The following is a 16,908-nucleotide window of genomic DNA, read 5'->3' on the forward strand; positions in this document are numbered from 1 at the left end:
ACTTTTAGGTCAGGCGTTGCAGCCAAACTCAAAATTTTTAGGTATAACTTTACAAAAAGACCTAACACTTTTAAATTTTAGTTTTATATATATATATATATATATTTATTATTTTTTTTTTCTTATACAAAACAATATAACCCGTGACATCGCAAGTTACGTTGTATAACTCGAGTAATATAATTTTTATTTATTTTAATATTATTTTTTATAAACAATGTCATTTTCAATTTGTTTTCCTACACCAGTTCATTTGCGTTGGTTTTCGTTTGCTTTTATCAGGCTACAGAACTCCTCCGGTTGTCTTACATGATTCAACTCCTCTGTATCCAGTGTGCTCTCTTTCTTCTCACTGGAACCAAATGGCTGGCCTTCACTTTACTGGCTTTGTAGCCTACGCTCCTCCTCCTCCTCCTGTTCAAATACCATAACCAATCTCCGCACCTCACTCTTCCACCATCTCCCAACTCAATCAATCACCTCTCTATTTAAAGAAAAAACCCGTTCCGTTTTTCCTGCTCCAACTCTCCACTTCCGATCTCTCTCCTTCAATCCCCGCCTTCTCGTCATTCTCCTCCGTCAGTTTATTCCTTTTTAGATATTTAGAGTAATTGTGTTATTTTAGAGGAGTGGTGGAATGGGCGGCAAAAGGAAGCACTGCGTTTGTTTTAGAAATGCAATGTTGGAGGTGCAGTTCATTCTTTATTCTTTTTTGGAGTTGTTTAATTAAAAGCTTGTTCATGATGTTTTGTGGGATAACATATCTAAAGGGTAAACTAATTTTGTTTCTATTACTGAAAATCTTATTCAAAGTGATTTTTGCACCTTATTTTATCTACAAGTCTTTGAGCGATTTTCCTAGATAACCCGTGTTTTGAAGCCAATTGCTAGTTATCAACACTTGAAATTTGTTCTATTTCATGTTTATAACTGCTTGTTCCATTTTTGGAGTGTGAAAGCATTACACATTGAACACATGGATGTGGTTGAATTGGTTGGATGGAGCTTAATAGGTTCTTAGAGCCTCATGGTCTATTCTCTCCTCTTGATCCAGGGAAATTCATGGAACATGTTCCTGGGATGCCTTTCTTTCTGGTTCCTTTACGTGTCAAGTGTGAAGTCCAATTTTAGTGTGTTTTAAGATGATGCTACTTCAACTGCAATTATAATTGTCTTGCATAATGGGTGAATTTGGCCACTACTTGTGTTGCAATTTTGGCAACTGTTTTTTGGGTCAATTTAGCAGTTGATATTAGCATCTTCTTTGAATATGTTGACAGGCAGGGCCTGGTGCAACAATAGGGGGAATGTGTGCTACTCGTTGCTCTGGTTCTATAGCTGTGAGGTATTTGCACTGCTTTATCAGCTGTCTTTATTTCATTTTGATGGTTATAGTACTCATGAAATTAGCTGCTCAGAAGTCAAAACGAGTAGTAAGACTCAAGTTTTGATTGAACTGTGTTGGCTACTATCAAGATAAAGGTTGATTTTCTCCCATTCTTCTAAACCCTTTTCTCCTTCTATATTTCATCAGTTTTATTAACCCATTTTCTTTTGAATGTGACCAAATGATTATAGTTTTTTTTTCTCAGCAATTCTATTGCATACATGATTATAGAGAGATGTAGGCACCCAGTTGCACTTGTCACTGGGATTGCTCATAACCACCACAAACACCCCAATACAAACGTGTGCTGATTCAGCTTTTTTGACAAGTGATCTTCTGCAGTATAATGATAAGGTTTAACCTTGCAATACTTTCAGTGGAAGTGTTAAAACATCTGTAGCCACTTGGAGCCATCAAAAGCTTTAACATTACTTTGCATTGGGTTAGAATAGTCTAGGATTTCTGTTTATTCATGATATGTATTACTCCATTTAGGGTTAACTATCGAGAGAATGCACCTTTTTGATTTGCCTTATTTAATATCAATCATGCTAACCTGTCAATGAAATGTTGCAATTATTTCTCCCACCACCATGATTTATAACTTGAGTTGTTGTGCTTTTCCCTATGTTAGTGCTCATGTTTGAATTCTAAATGTATATGCTATGGCAACAAGACATTCTTAATGCTTAAAAGTTAGAATGACTTGCACCACCATTCTTTGATGCCTGACACATGAAAATGGCATCACCTGAACTCATTTGCTACAGTGGGAAATCCATATAGTATTGCAATAGACAATTTTTCTTGACTCCCAAATGATTAGACTAGAATTCGAAAAAGTTTACCTATATTAAATTGAATCTATATTGTCTGCTTTGAATTTTGAAGCTTTTGTCTTTCGTGTTTATTTTCCTAAATTTTTTTATCCTCAAAAAATTAGAAACCTGTTCAAGAATCAATGGTCTTATTTCTTACATGATTTAATAATTTGGTTTTTAGAATGCAGGTATGGAACCATGCAAGATAATGTCATTAGTCTCAAGGTTTGCTCCCTGAACTCCTGATCTGCCAAGTTCATTTTTGTGACAATCTAGTTCTTATACCATTTATGCTCCAGGTGGTTCTTCCCAATGGAGATGTGGTCAAGACAGCTTCTCGTGCTCGAAAGAGTGCTGCAGGGTGTGTTATCTTGTCCTTTTCTATATTTAGTTGTGGTTTCTTATTTCTCTGTTGCTCTGTTTTTTTCCTTTTCTTTTTCCTTGGACAGGGGAGAGGGGAGGGGATATATAATTAATTGCAATATGGCCATCACTTGAAAAGGTAAACCTTTGAGATTATGATCCTTATCAAATTCAGGAGAGTGTTGCGGCAAATCACAGGCCAGATAATTGTTGGTGGAGCCAGCCTACAAATTTTGTTTTTTAAATCATGCTTTGCTATTCCGGACTCATGTTTCCCCAGCTTTCAAGATGGTTGGCCATCATGCATGCGTGGAGGGTGCCCTCCATTATCCTTAATTCAATTGCTTTAGAGGGTTTCTTGTTTTATTGCATCTTCAAAGAAGTCATCTCTTAACCTTATTGGATTTATTACTTCACTTATGATTTGACTCGACTGGTGATTGGAAGTGAAGGGATCCTTGGTGTAACAATGGAGGTCACTCTATGGCCTCAGAAATTTCCACTGCATTCAGTGGTACCTTCATCCTTTCTTTGTTTGGAAGAACACCCCCTCTTTTTTTATTTTTATTTCCCCTTTCCTTTCCTTTTTTTCGTTTGTTTGTTTGTTTTTTAGAGATGGACAATTGTATATCAAGAACACAAACATAGAATTATGATGGCAGTGGACAAGTGAGAGTGAAAGTTCTGGTAGTTCTTGTTATTTTTGGTTGCTTGAAGTTTGTCATGCTGAAGCAATTATCACACTTATGTAAAAACATTAATCAGAAATATATGAGAAGTTTTGTTCATTGAGCACCACAATCTTACTTTAAACCACCTTTTAAAGTTGCAGTTATTTTCTTCTAGGAAATCGATGAACTCTTGTTCTCTGTATTAATTCTCCACTACATATGTTTATTACAGATATAGATGCATTTGTTAATTGAGTTCATAACATTTCAGGTTACAATGTACAATTTCCTTACAATTAAGGATGCAGCTGATGTTGCTATTGACACTATGCTGTCTGGTATTCAGGTAGAACTTGATGCAAATTATGTCCATGCATTCAATGCTTTATGGATTATCCATTGTTTATCATCAGCTATCAAGAGTGGAGCTATTGGATGAGGTCCAAGTGAGGGCTGTCAATATTGCTAATGAGAATAATTTAACTGAACTCCCAACTTTGATTTTTGAATTCATATGCACTGGCAAGTATGTCTTTTTATGTGACTTGCTTCTTGTTTATGTTTATTGAACTCTATGTTACTTGATCCATTTTGAGTTTAATACTGCATACTCTTTCAATTTCAATGGATCAATGGTGTTCCTCTAGAAAACTACAAACACGCAACAGACAGCTGCTGATAGATTGAGATTTGACTGGATAAAACACAGTTAGCCAAGGATTATCTATTACAATCAATTGTTTGTGCAGTTCTGGTTTTTTTTTTTTCCCCTGATGGATTATGGCTTATATTTCAACCATTGTCTAACTAATGACTGGCATAGGCAGCATCATGATATCATGAGGTCATGATTTACAAAGCTAAGACTGAAGTAAAAAAAAAAAAAAAAAAAAAGGACAGGCAGAAAATATTGATTCCAACATGGTTCATCTATCTGTTGCTGTCTGGTGAATTTAAACATCTGGCTACGTTTGGTGTTTGAGCTTCAAATATTTGGCAGTACGTTTTACTCCTGATCTTTTATGAACTATGATTTTGTATCTTCTGAGCTGCTTTCATTACTCTGCGGCATGGTTAATTGTTGAACGTAATCACTAAAAAGCAATGTTGATTTTTTAATGTGTATTTCCACACTTCTCGTCTGCAAATGCAATTCATTTTTCTGGGGACTTCAAAATCAACAAGGTTAGATGGTTGTTTGGATATTTATCTAAATGATTGCATCACTTTTTTCAGTCAAAAAGATTCCTTAAGTCTTATCTTCTTACTTTACTCATTGCCACTCCACTCATCTCCTGCTTATTGTTGAGGCATATGCAAGTGAACAAACATTAATTGTTCAGAAGATCGTTTCTGAGCACATGGGTTCATATTTTGTTTTTGCAGAACACCCTAGAGCTAAAAAAGAAAGTTAGAGGGTAGTCACTTGGACTTGTTGTGTTCCTGTTGTTTCCCATACTATTTGTGGGTAGTTCTTGGATTCATTTTGTTTTGCATGTTTTGCAGCCTTTTCCTTTAAAAGGGCTGCTATCCCTTTGATTCCTCATGCTAGCAAGAAAAAATATTTTTTTTTGAAATCATTTATTTCATCAAATGATTCCCTCATGCATAGTAATTTAAGTTCTTGGTGTGCTGCAGATACGGAAGGAGGCTCTATGGGTTTGCTTAGCAATGAAACCCAACAAGAGGCAATGATTTCGGTGAGTCACTTCAACAAATTTAATTTTATACCTAAATTTCATGCATCTTCTGCTTTAGCTTTCATGTACTTGATTATTTCATCAAAAACATATACAGGCGATTATGTTACTGATTGATTGAGATAATGATACGGTTTATTTCACTTATTGTATGACATTTTTAATCTTTGTTAAGTTTGCCGGTACATAGTTTGCTGTCATTTTTTGCTGTCATTTTTTGCGCTGATGCACTTGCATTATTTTATCTGATGTCCACAGCATTCAATCCCAAGTCCCGTCCCAATCCTTGTTTCCTGCTTTCAGCTAGACTTTTTAAAAGTAATCCCAGCCCATGTTGAACGAAGAAATCCTTTTAGTTTCCAGAAAGAATGAAAGAAAGGATAATCAAATGAAAAATGAAAATTGAGGAATGAAGGGAATATCTTCTTTTCACCAGATACATTATTATATGAATTACTTTTATCTTTCCTCTTTATATTTTTGTGTACTAAGAGAAATATGGAAGGCTTTTCTTATTATGTCACCTTCTCCACTCACTGCATGCAGGACGTATGAGTTCTCTATCACAGCTTTGCTGAATTGATCTCAAGGTCCAGGCAAGAGGTGGATGTGTCGCCATTGGTTTGGTATGTATTTCTGAAGGACAGCTTTTAGTGACAGTATGCAAGAGGCATGTTACCTTTTCTGTTTTTTCTACATGGGCGATCAATTGAATTAACCTAGTGATGGAAATTTCTTTCTCGTGGTCCCAAATAACAGCATTGTTGAAGGTAGCTTTCACAACATGATTCTTTTGTACCTGAACCAAGAAGATCAGCGGCAAGAGGCAGAAAGCTTGAACCGTTATATGATCCATACTGCTTTGTCAATGGAAGGTATATAAGCTCTTTTCCGGTGTCTGTTATTTCTGTTTTGTGTTGGAAAAGGAATACTTGAATTCTTCAGATGCTTTTTAGTTGCTTATGCTTCACAAAGTCAATTTTTACTTCCTATATGTTTATCTACTTTTATCTGTGTGTAAGACGCAGACTTTAAGGATAAAACTCCCACTGTCTAGATCTTTGACCACTTGGACACATACTAAAAAAATGCTAAAATTTTCTGGCGCTAAAAGATTGCTCTGTTGCTCTCCGAGCAGGAACATGTACCAGAGAACATGGAGGGGAAAATTTCTAACCATGCCCTTCTGCTGCAGTTTTCTTGTTTTCTATTTGTTTGGTGAAGCTTGCCCTTGTTTGCTTTGTTAAAACGTTCTGCTTCTAGATGCAAACATCACCAAAGGCAGAGCTTTTTTAGAGTCAAATCCATCACATAAAACATCACAGTTTGGCTCACAAAATATATGATCAGATAGACTCATAGACATGGTCATCGCAGAAATGAATCGGGACTATACAAAATCACTAGGAAGCATCTCATATGCACGCATTATCTGACATCACCCACAGTTTCAAATACCGTACGCTAAGATATGGATTCGAAGATGAATGATTGTGGAAAATGATGCAAGTGAAGATAAGGACATTGAGGCTTGTGCTAAAGGATAAAATGAAAGTCGCCTCCCAGCACTTCAAAGTTCCAATTGATTGATAAATCTCCATAGAATATGGAGACATGGCAACAATGGCCGTAAAAGGACAATATAAGAGTAGGACAAACTACAACTCAATATTCAAATGTAAAGCTTCATAAAGTTCATTGTATTTCCCTCGTCAAGATAAGATACTCAAGATTGTTTGTGATGATCCACAGATGATTCCTGGATTTGGATCCTTCCTCTTCCCACCACCAGTTGGCAGCATTTGGGTTGAGATAGGATTAGAACCTACGGCTACTCAAACCCTATCCGTAATTTGCTCTGTTCTGCATGATTTATGCATAAAGAGGCTGAAATCAACACTGCACACTGGTCCAAAATATCCCTCGTTTTTCTGGTTGGCTTCTTGAACCAGCAGGTTAATACACCGTCCAAGCCAAGGGGCACGCGCAGTCGAAGTCCATCCATAATATACAGTTAGGAGGTATGCTTCAGAACTGAAACTCACATGGCGGCGGACCCCAAGGATTCCTGACTAGCATTCTTTTATAGTTCTCCTTGGAGTATACCTATAGAACTCTCCTCAAAATCGGTAGATTCGGGAACCATTTGTCTGCTAATTAGAAGTATTCTCATGCACTGGGAGACCATTAATTTGGTGAAGAATTGTTTCTTGCTTTAACAAATATGTAAATGTAATAGTCATTTTGGGAAAAGAGACATGGCAATAGCAAGGACGACATACACTTGTCCATTACAAATTTGGGGAAGCAGGCATTGGCAGAGATTGTTTTATTCGTTGTCTTGTTTATCTACTGCTCTATGATTCTGTCGGGTGTCTGATTCCAACATTCATAGATATCTTTTACACACACACACACACAAGAACGTCCTATAATCAAGTAAGAAATTCAAGTCACCAGCTAGCACCATCCCAGCGCAGGTTGTGTGGTTTAAAAAATAGCCAGCAATGATTTAAATTTAATTGCTCTTTTTTAAACCACGGGATCCAAAGGAGGGAGAAACACTGCTATCAAACCATGTGTCGCAGGGCATTTGAGCTCATTTTTCAACCATGTAAACAATCACAGCCAACCTCGTCGTGTTCCTTGTTCCAAAACAACAAGATAATGATATCCGCCGGGGAAAACAGCGAAAAATCGACCTCTAGAAGAAGTCAAATCCTGTCCATAACATAAAACCAGACGGCGTGTTTTATATTTGAAACTCTCATGGCCGCCGCCGACCCTACAATTCCTAGTGGACACTTGCCCTCTCTTTAAAACACGCTACTCCAGTTTACTTGGAAAAGAGTAACCTCAACGTCCAAACGTCTGCATGCATATTCCTCAAAAGAGAAGACTAATTTGCTTGCAAAAGGATCGACTTCTTCTTCCACTGGGAGACTGTAAGTCTAATGAAGAAATGCTTATTGCCTTGACAAACATGTATACATAAATGAAAACATTTTGGGACAAGAAACATGGCATGGGCACATTATGGATTTGGGAAAGAGGCAAAAGAGCTGTCTTCGACGACATGCGTTTTGTTTTTATTCGTTATCTTAATCAGTTCTGCTTGCTATATTCTTAACGTATTATTGTGAGCTGTTGTCTGTTCTATCTTCTCAACAGTTTGCTCCACCATAGATTTCAGGGGAAATTAAATAAAAAAAAACACAGAATGGAAGAGAAAGATAGAAGGGAAAAGGTGCCTGCAGGTAACGAAACAAGTCGTGATTAATATGCTACTATCGAAATCTTAAATTCCGTCACTAATTTTTTTTTTCTTTTTTTCTGGCATTTCCTCCTAGATTTAATTTTAGATAAGAAACTTAATTTACTAGATAGGAATGGAGATACGTCCGGAGGTTATAGGCACAGTATATAACCTCTATCCCCATCTCATATTCATCCATTTAAGCATACGATGGAAGAAAAACTTAAATTTTTCTTCTCTGTAAGGTTTGGAGCGAGTTTGACGATCCCCATTAATACACACATATTCTTCTACTATAAAATATAAAATGTAAAATAAATTGTTAGCCTATTCAAATATTGATTTTAATCGCAATTTCTATATATGATACATGATGAAACACAAGTAATCACAAAATAAATTAGTAATTAATAACATTTTAAAATTATTTTATGCTGAAAAGTAAAAAGGATTGAAGAAAATTTTTTATTATATGATGCGTTATACATGTGTGTATAATGCTATGAGGTAAGTTTTGGGGGAGTAATGCTGAAGTATTTTTTAGGGAAAAAATATTTTTCTTAGTTATTATTATTTTTTATTTAGTTTAAGAAAATGTTTTTTTTTTTCTAGTTTGTTTATGACTTTTATTATTTTTTTAGGTTTATTTTTATGTTTTCTAGTTTGTTAGGTTAGTTTTTTAGTTTATTTATGAAGGATATGGCTCCAATATTATTTTTTATAAAAACATATTGTGGAGGATGCCTCTTACATGTATTTGAAAAGAATTTTGAAATTGTTGGGTAAAAATTGATTTCATTGTACTTCATATAAAAATTATAAAGCAAATTTTCAAATCTTTTTTTAACGCTAAGAGTGATTTTGTTGTGAGAGAGTTTGAACATGTTACTGATATATATATATATATATAATTGAAATGCTAGGTACATATATTAAAAACTCTTGATTGAACATTTACAAGATCGAGACAAGATCAATTTAAATTTAATGACGAGTTCTCTTCAACTTGGGGGGATTGATGTTGGGGAATTTTTAGAAAAAAATATATATTTTTCTTAGTTATTATTATTTTCTATTTAGTTTAGAAAAATATTTTCTTTTGTGCTGTTTTTTTTATTTAGTTTAGAAAATCAAATATTGGGATTGATAATTTATTTTTTCCTAGTTTGTTTAGAACTTTTATTACTTTTTGTTTATTTTCAGGTTTCTTAGTTTGTTTAGGTTAATTTTTGGTTTTATTTAATGAATTGTAAACCTACTAGTGAAGTAAATTACTTGAAAATAAATATTCAATAATAAAATTATGAATTGAGGTCTTTGTATGATCCATTTTTCTAAAAATTTTGTGTTTTTATATTTGGTATCTTGTGTGGCTTCCATCTATATTAAGAAGCTTGGTCAAAATAAGGAATGCTATCATAGGTATTTTAAAATTCTTTAAAAAATCAAAGACAATAATTTTTTAAATATAATTTATTGGATATTCTCATAAATGTTGGCTAAGAAGAAAATTATCCTTCATATTTAAACTTTATATAAATCTTTTGCTGTAATACAAACCTCAATTTTATTTTATTTTAAATTTTAAATCTTAATTATTAGGCATTGTTTGTTTGTGCAATCATGATTTTTTTTTTTATTTTAAATTATTTTTTAAAAATTTATTATATTATTTTAATATGCTGATATCAAAAATAAATTTTAAAAAATAAAAAAATAATATTATTTTAATATATTTTTAAATAAAAAGATACTTTAAAAAAATAACATTTATTATATTATGAAACATTACTGTGTATTATCAGAGGAAGCATGCCCCCTTCCTCCTCTATGGTTCTTATTAAAAAAGGAAAAAGGATAAAAGATAAACCAATGGCTATGAATGCATATGCAATCATCCACCATCATCCATAATTCCCTCCTAAAATGACACAATCACCCTTCACATTAAAAAAAAAAAAAAAAAAAAAAACTATCCCTGCCGTCTCCACTCGAACTCACACACCCTTCCTCCTGCCTTTTCCCCTTGCTTTTGCCTATATATACCTCCCATATTTAGCCATTACCTCCATTGCCAACCATCATCTCCCTATAGAGAAAGGAAACCAAACACTTGTAGCAAAAATGGGTTCTCTCCCTCATGTAGTAGAAGATTGCGGTGGTGTTGTCCAACTCTTTAGTGACGGAACCATTTATAGGTCCAAAGATATAGGGTTCCCCATGCCAATCATCAACGACGAGTCCGTCCTCTTCAAAGACTGCCTCTTTGACAAAACGTACAACCTCCACCTCCGTCTCTACAAACCCACTTCAATATCACTATCATCCCCTACAAAGAAGCTTTCTGTCATACTTTACCTTCATGGAGGTGGATTTTGTGTAGGCACGCGTGAGTGGCCTAACTGTCACAACTGCTGCCTTAAACTAGCTTCTGGGCTCAATGCACTCGTTGTCGCCCCTGACTATCGTTTGGCCCCAGAACATAGGCTACCGGCGGCCATGGAGGATGGACTTAGTGCCTTGCAGTGGCTACAAGCTCAGGTTTTGAGCGACAGAGGTGATGCATGGGTCAATGGTGGTGAAGTTGACTATGACCAGGTTTTTGTTTTGGGCGACTCATCTGGTGGCAATATTGCACACCACCTGGCGGTTCAGATCGGTGTCGGTTCGACCGGGTTGGATCCGGTTCGGGTAAGAGGGTATATCCTACTAGCACCATTTTTTGGTGGGGTTGCTAGGACAAAGTCAGAGGAAGGGCCCAGTGAACAATTGTTGAACTTGGAAATACTGGATCGGTAAGTTAACACACTCTAATCAATCTCTCTATCTGTCACAAATGATAATTCTTACATAGATTTTGATACATGTAGACCAGACCAATAATTAAAACTATTTGAATCCGGTCAAACTATATATTATATAATCTAATGCAAACACAATCTCTTGGGCAGTCCTCCATTAGATCATATTCAGCTCTAAACTACATACACAATGAATCTGTTTGATTTATGGTTATATGTATGTATCAGCCAAAGTCATTTCATTATGAATTTGCTTTCAAAAGATGCTGTGCCTTTCAATTCAGTCTGTACATGAAAACAACTCTCTGAGAACCAATGGACACACAAATACCTATCTTTTGGGAAGTGCCTCATTTAGTGGGGATGTTTTGTATTTTTCTCTACTTAGGGCTCCATCTTGAATACCACTCCATAAAAGTGATTGAGCGAAACTGGTCAACCTTAATGTGGTATCTAATTGATCGGAAAAGAGAAAGTAGGAAAGAAAGAAAGAAGACAGCAATGGAATCAAATTTGTGGAAAGTAGTGTGATATCAAGGGTCAGAGTCAAAAGATACGGCTTTTTCATTGATCTCCACAAATGACAACCTTGTTTTTGCCTGTCTACTTGTGATATACAGACTTAACATCGTTAATTACTTAGACTGCAAGAGTGGTGGATTCTATTAGTAGTGTTGTTCTTTTGAGAGCCTGAAGTGATCAAATATCATTCACCCCTTTTATATCCTGCTAATGACTCGGACCACGCCATCATTTTCACCAAGGATTTTGATTGATGGTGCCTGTGTTTGCCCCTTCGTTGATCCGTACAAATGGAGGTGGTGTGCAAATTGATGCTTGGACGTATCTGTCTTGAAAGCATAAAATGTAAATCACACTCTCACCCCCACCACCTCACAGTCTTCGTGCCTGATTGCTCCACATGTCAATTGAGTTATAGGAAGACTTGGTGGTGCTAACTACTGTCATCCATTTTTTTTTTCTTTTTTGGTCTCACTTCCTGTGGTTTTAGTTTCCTCAAATTTATCCTCGATTCCCCTGTACCTTCTACAGAATACCTTGTTCACCTGAGAATTCCATGCAATAATTAATGTAAGATACAAGTGGGATAAAAACTCAAACAGTCAATAACATGAGCTCGGAAACAAGAAGGAATCTGCAGCACAGTTGCACTGACATGGTGAATATTTACTTTTCATTACTTGTTTGATTTCCTTTCCTCTTTGTTAGTTGCCTTGAATATATATATAAGGACAAGATCTTCCTGATTGTTTGGTGATAGTTCCTATATATACAAGATTCAGCAAGGAGTAACCATGCTATATCTGATCCAAAAACTAGGATAATCTAAAGTATTCCATGCAGCAAAAACCAAAAGCTAAGATCAAACGACAAGGTTGGCATGCTTTCTGGATGAGAAACACTAATATATTTAGTACCCACCTCATGTTAAACAGGTAGCAGATAGTGGTTTTCAATTCACGTTTGGGACATGTGTGCCCTAGTCCATCAATAAATTATTATAGCTGGCTTGAAAGGGACAACAACACGTCTAGCCTAGATGAATATTGATGGTCAGAGAGATGCTGATTTCTACGTGGGATAGTGGTGGCTGGTATAAGACACACACACAGTACAAGGGAGCCTTTAGGGACAGCTTTATGAAAAAATTCCTCGATCGAAAAAGTTCATGATAGAGCCTTGTCTCTGCTTCGCTGTTATTTGCGTGGAGTCATGGTCATTTCTCTTCTTTTACGTATTTGAATTGGCCAGCAAGAATTTATTAAGTTGTCATCTTCGCAAAGTTCCAATCTTTTTACAGATTAAAATAAACGTGCATGATCAAAGCCACAATTATTGTTTTTTTTTAAAAAAAAAAAAGAAGAAGAAGAAAAACAGTAGAGCTCATGAGATGAGAGGTCAAGCTCAGAGAATTGAATACAGCAATTTGGCTTAGATGCTTCTTAATTAGTGGATTCTTGTATTCATTCCATGGTGCCAAAAAGTCTCCACAGCCCTCTAATATCAAATTCCACCTACTGATCATGTTTCACTTAAATCATGGCCCCATTAATTAGTTCAATGTCCTGATATATACAGTCCTCCCATTTATGATCAAATTGAATGTTGTGGTAAATCTCATCTTTGTTTATTTTTTATTTTTTTATTTTATGTAATTGATGGTTTTTGAAGAGGTGTGCGTATCTAAAACTTACATGTATTTATAGCAGCAGAGCTGCCTTTCCAGTGGGGTTCTTTCACATCACATGCTAGCAATGAGATGGTATGATAGTGCCTAAACCAATAACAACATAAATGCCTCCAAATATACCAGATAGTGCCTCCCCCAATATCATCTCATCTCCTTATCTTCTGAAAAGAAGAAAAGTTGTGCACTATACTTGAAGTTCCTAGCTAACATGCAGCCTGAATGTCTTAATAATTAGAATTATTAATGAATCCATGTGACTACCTTATTCTTTCTTTTTGTTTTTTGACTGATTAATCCAAGTTAAATCACAGTTTTTGGAGGCTCTCCATGCCAGCCGGGGCAAGTAGAGACCACCCTTTGGCGAACCCCTTCGGACCAGGTAGCTTGAATCTGGAGCTGGTGGCTCTTGATCCCATCATGGTGATCGTAGGTGGTTGTGAACTGTTGAGAGATAGAGGTGAGGATTATGCAAGGAGGTTGAAGAAGATGGGAAAGAAAATTGAGTATGTTGAATTTGAGGGAAAGCAGCACGGTTTCTTCACGAATGATCCTTACTCAGAAGCTTCAGAAGAAGTTATTCAAGTCATGAAAAAGTTTGTGGTTGAAAACTCTAGTTAAGTATTAATCAGCATCTGTCAAGTCCTCATCTACTCATTACTGGCTACCAGCTACTGGTTACTTTTTTTTTTTTTTTTTTAGTATAAGGAAATCAAATAGATATAATTTCTGGCGTCCTTACTTTTTCTAGTACTTAATTATGTATTAAATTCTAGTATAATAATTAAGTGGGTTTGTAAATATTATTTTTCTTTTGTTTTTGTTGTTGTGATTTTCGCAAAAAGGAGAGCGTGGACTTGCACAGTTTAATACAGAGGTTGATGATTCTAATTTTGTAGAAATTAATGCATCATGGATGCGCTTTTATGACCAAAACATTTGATAGCTTTGATAGTGAAATAATTACGAGCAAAGTTATTAGACCTAGTTGGCTTTTTAAAGAAAAAATTACCCGCCGCTCGATTGAGTCCTGGATTTTATAACTATAATATTTACAAGGTAATAAATGCTTTAATATTATTTTTGGAACTTGTTTAAATTCTCATTATCACCGTTATGATGTTGATCATAATATCATATTGTAAAAACCACAGCCATAATAATGCAAAATATCAAAGAAATATTTCGTTAATATTTAGATATTGATTCTATCAGAAAAAATATATTGATAGAATCATGGACAGTAACTAGTCGTCGAAAAATATATTATCAATGATTTTTATTATGTTGGTCATTATATCAATGATATAATCACCGATGAATTTATTGATAAAAAAAACACATCAAATAAAAAAAAGTTACTGGCATCATTTTGTCGATAATTCCATCGTGGATTATGACATATTAACGACAAAATAAACAATTGATAATCCCATCGGTGATTGAATGCATATTAGCGATAGAGTTAAACTGTTGGAGATTTATATATTGAATGCAAAACAAATGGAATGGATCCACCGGTGTGCCTAGTAATTAAACCATGAATCTCCTAGTTCCAGTTCTTTGCACCAACTGCAACCATCACATGAAACGATCATTCATCATGTGCTGGATATAAACGTTCAAGATAGTCTCCAACAAATGCGAATGTTAGAAATCCCTCCACTTGGCCATGTCTTCCTGGTCTGGAAGACCTCTTTCTTTTACATATTTTTTTTGATTTTTTTTGTGTCTTATATAAAAAATCACATAATCTATATAGCATAAATAAATTCTTGGTTAAGATAGTGAAAAAAAAAATGAACATTTAAAAAGAAATATAACATTTTGAATTCAATCTTAAATAATGGTGTTATGATTCTCCCACATCTTATTGGCAACAATGTTGCCAGACTTGTCTTGTTAATTTTTTTTTCTTGCACGTCAATTTTATAAAATAATTAGTTTATTAAAACTAAAAATTGACAAAAAAAAAAATCTATTTTAAAAACTAACAATCAAGTCCCATGTCGGAACTGATTTCTTTGGATATGGGCATGAGTGTTTTTTCATGAACTTTTTTTTGTAAAACTTGCATCATAACAACATCTAAATTGATAAAAATTTTATTTTTACATGAACTTTTAATATCACCTTTCAATAATATTTTTTGGATTAGATAGTGTATAATTAACAAGGCCCTCAACTCCATTACAATAATTCATCATATGCAATTATTTAGGTGAAACTCAATACATCCAAAAATGATCATCCATTACTTAAATGAATCCTATATAGAATAATATTGATGACAATATGTATTAATTAGTAATGTAAGCTAAACAAATGATAGGTACCCAACTAATTAGCAATCACTGATTTAAATCAAATTTATTTAATCTATTTTAATAATATACTTAAATCACTATCAATTTCTTCAAAAATTCAAATTCCTCTAAATTTATTAAAATTTTCAACTTAACAATAAAACTGATTAAATGTGAAATATACCCACTAAACAAGAAATTATTTATTTTATTATAAAACACTTAAATTACAAAATCAAGCTCAATTTCATCAAATTACAAAAAATATATATATTTTTTCAAAATCTCAAACAAACACTAACATATATAAATCATACATTTATACCACAAATTCCTATAAGAAAAGGCTATAAAACAAGCAAACACATAACTACATATACTACATAAAAATGCCAAAAAATAACATTTTAAAAATGGGTTACAACAAAAAAAAAAGGGTAGTTTTGACTTGATATGATAAATTTGAAAAAATAAAATAAAGTAGAACAAAAATATTAACATATTGAGTATTGGAGTGTCTGAATTTGTGATATGAGAGCTTGATTTGTAACAAAATAAGAGGGGCAAGGGTGTTATGTGTTGTTTTCTACAAAATAAAAGGAAGAAGAAGAAGAAAACGGGGAGGGGGGTGTTTGTTATATTATAACTTAAATATTACTGATGGATTCACCAATAGATATTAGTGACGCATATATTTCATCAGTAATTTTATTTGTAATAATAACATGTTATTTTTTTTTTATTTGATTTTTCAACTGTAATTCCATCGGTATTCACTGACGGAAATTCTTTGTTGGTGAATACCTAAAAAATAGTGATGTCATGGTCCGTTGGTAAATGTCATTGTAAATATTGTAATTTACAGACAATGTTTTTTTTGTTGGTATTTCAATTTGTATTTGATATTTTTCTATCCGTGAAAATTCAATTACAATACTTTGAAAACTATAAATTTAAAGGATTGAACTATGTTTTATTTTTATTTTTTTGGTTAATTCTGTTTTAAAACTTTTATTAATTATACTTTTATTATCTAAAAAAATATATATATTAAAAACTAAAAATCAAACCCATTAATTTCTTTGGATATGGGCAAAGATATTACTTCCATATGATAGCCATGTAGTGAAGTCTGACTCGTAAAGAAGCTGGATATAGAGCTTCATGATAATAAAATGGCTGATTGAGCATTCCATACGTGCAGCAGCTAGCAAAGTTCACCAAATGTACAAGACGATCATTGTTTTCATTATTAATTAATTAATTGATTAATAGCTAAGAAGACCATTTAAATTAAGCTTATCCACTGCCTTTTACGAGATTTGATAGCTCCAAAATCACTCGTGACTTGAATCAATTATTGATATATATATTGCTCGACCGTCATGTTAGTA

General features: G+C 34.0%; 2 protein-coding genes across 21 annotated transcripts; both read left to right on the plus strand.

Annotated features, from left to right (window-relative positions):
• The first annotated feature begins 253 nt into the window (after positions 1 to 253).
• LOC118043834 (D-lactate dehydrogenase [cytochrome], mitochondrial-like) lies at positions 254 to 7,312 on the plus strand. 20 transcript variants are annotated; one of them, XR_012170028.1, is made up of 10 exons: positions 254 to 688; positions 1,281 to 1,345; positions 2,397 to 2,433; positions 2,508 to 2,569; positions 3,514 to 3,588; positions 4,629 to 4,660; positions 4,881 to 4,942; positions 5,489 to 5,568; positions 5,702 to 5,817; positions 6,695 to 7,312. XR_012170028.1 is itself a non-coding variant. In XM_073409627.1 (7 exons), exons 1-6 carry the CDS (start codon positions 638 to 640, stop codon positions 4,909 to 4,911), a joined length of 321 nt encoding a protein of 106 aa, XP_073265728.1. In that variant the 5' UTR covers positions 254 to 637; the 3' UTR covers positions 4,912 to 4,942; positions 5,246 to 5,358. The 20 variants fall into 20 exon arrangements, 3 of the variants coding, with proteins under 3 accessions (XP_073265728.1, XP_073265727.1, XP_073265726.1); XR_012170018.1 differs by having other exon boundaries at positions 2,508 to 3,085; positions 4,070 to 4,942; XR_012170022.1 differs by having other exon boundaries at positions 2,508 to 2,710; positions 4,629 to 4,942.
• Positions 7,313 to 10,141: 2,829 nt separating this feature from the next.
• LOC118043833 (strigolactones hydrolase CXE15) lies at positions 10,142 to 14,029 on the plus strand. Its single transcript, XM_035051924.2, has 2 exons — positions 10,142 to 10,993; positions 13,523 to 14,029. Exons 1-2 carry the CDS (start codon positions 10,323 to 10,325, stop codon positions 13,827 to 13,829), a joined length of 978 nt encoding a protein of 325 aa, XP_034907815.1. The 5' UTR covers positions 10,142 to 10,322; the 3' UTR covers positions 13,830 to 14,029.
• Positions 14,030 to 16,908: the final 2,879 nt, after the last annotated feature.

The sequence above is a fragment of the Populus alba genome, chromosome 6 (genome assembly GCF_005239225.2).
Source record: "Populus alba chromosome 6, ASM523922v2, whole genome shotgun sequence".
NCBI lineage: Eukaryota > Viridiplantae > Streptophyta > Magnoliopsida > Malpighiales > Salicaceae > Populus > Populus alba.

What these genes read in the sequence shown, in the direction of transcription:
- LOC118043834 (XM_073409625.1), top strand. Translation starts at nt 638, where the DNA reads ATGGGCGGCAAAAGGAAGCACTGCGTTTGTTTTAGAAATGCAATGTTG. An exon ending in TTAGAAATGCAATGTTGGAG is followed by an intron (nt 689 to 1,280) that starts GTGCAGTTCATT and finishes ATATGTTGACAG; the next exon opens with GCAGGGCCTGGTGCAACAAT. An exon ending in TCTGGTTCTATAGCTGTGAG is followed by an intron (nt 1,346 to 2,396) that starts GTATTTGCACTG and finishes TTTAGAATGCAG; the next exon opens with GTATGGAACCATGCAAGATA.
- LOC118043833 (XM_035051924.2), top strand. Translation starts at nt 10,323, where the DNA reads ATGGGTTCTCTCCCTCATGTAGTAGAAGATTGCGGTGGTGTTGTCCAA. An exon ending in AACTTGGAAATACTGGATCG is followed by an intron (nt 10,994 to 13,522) that starts GTAAGTTAACAC and finishes GTTAAATCACAG; the next exon opens with TTTTTGGAGGCTCTCCATGC.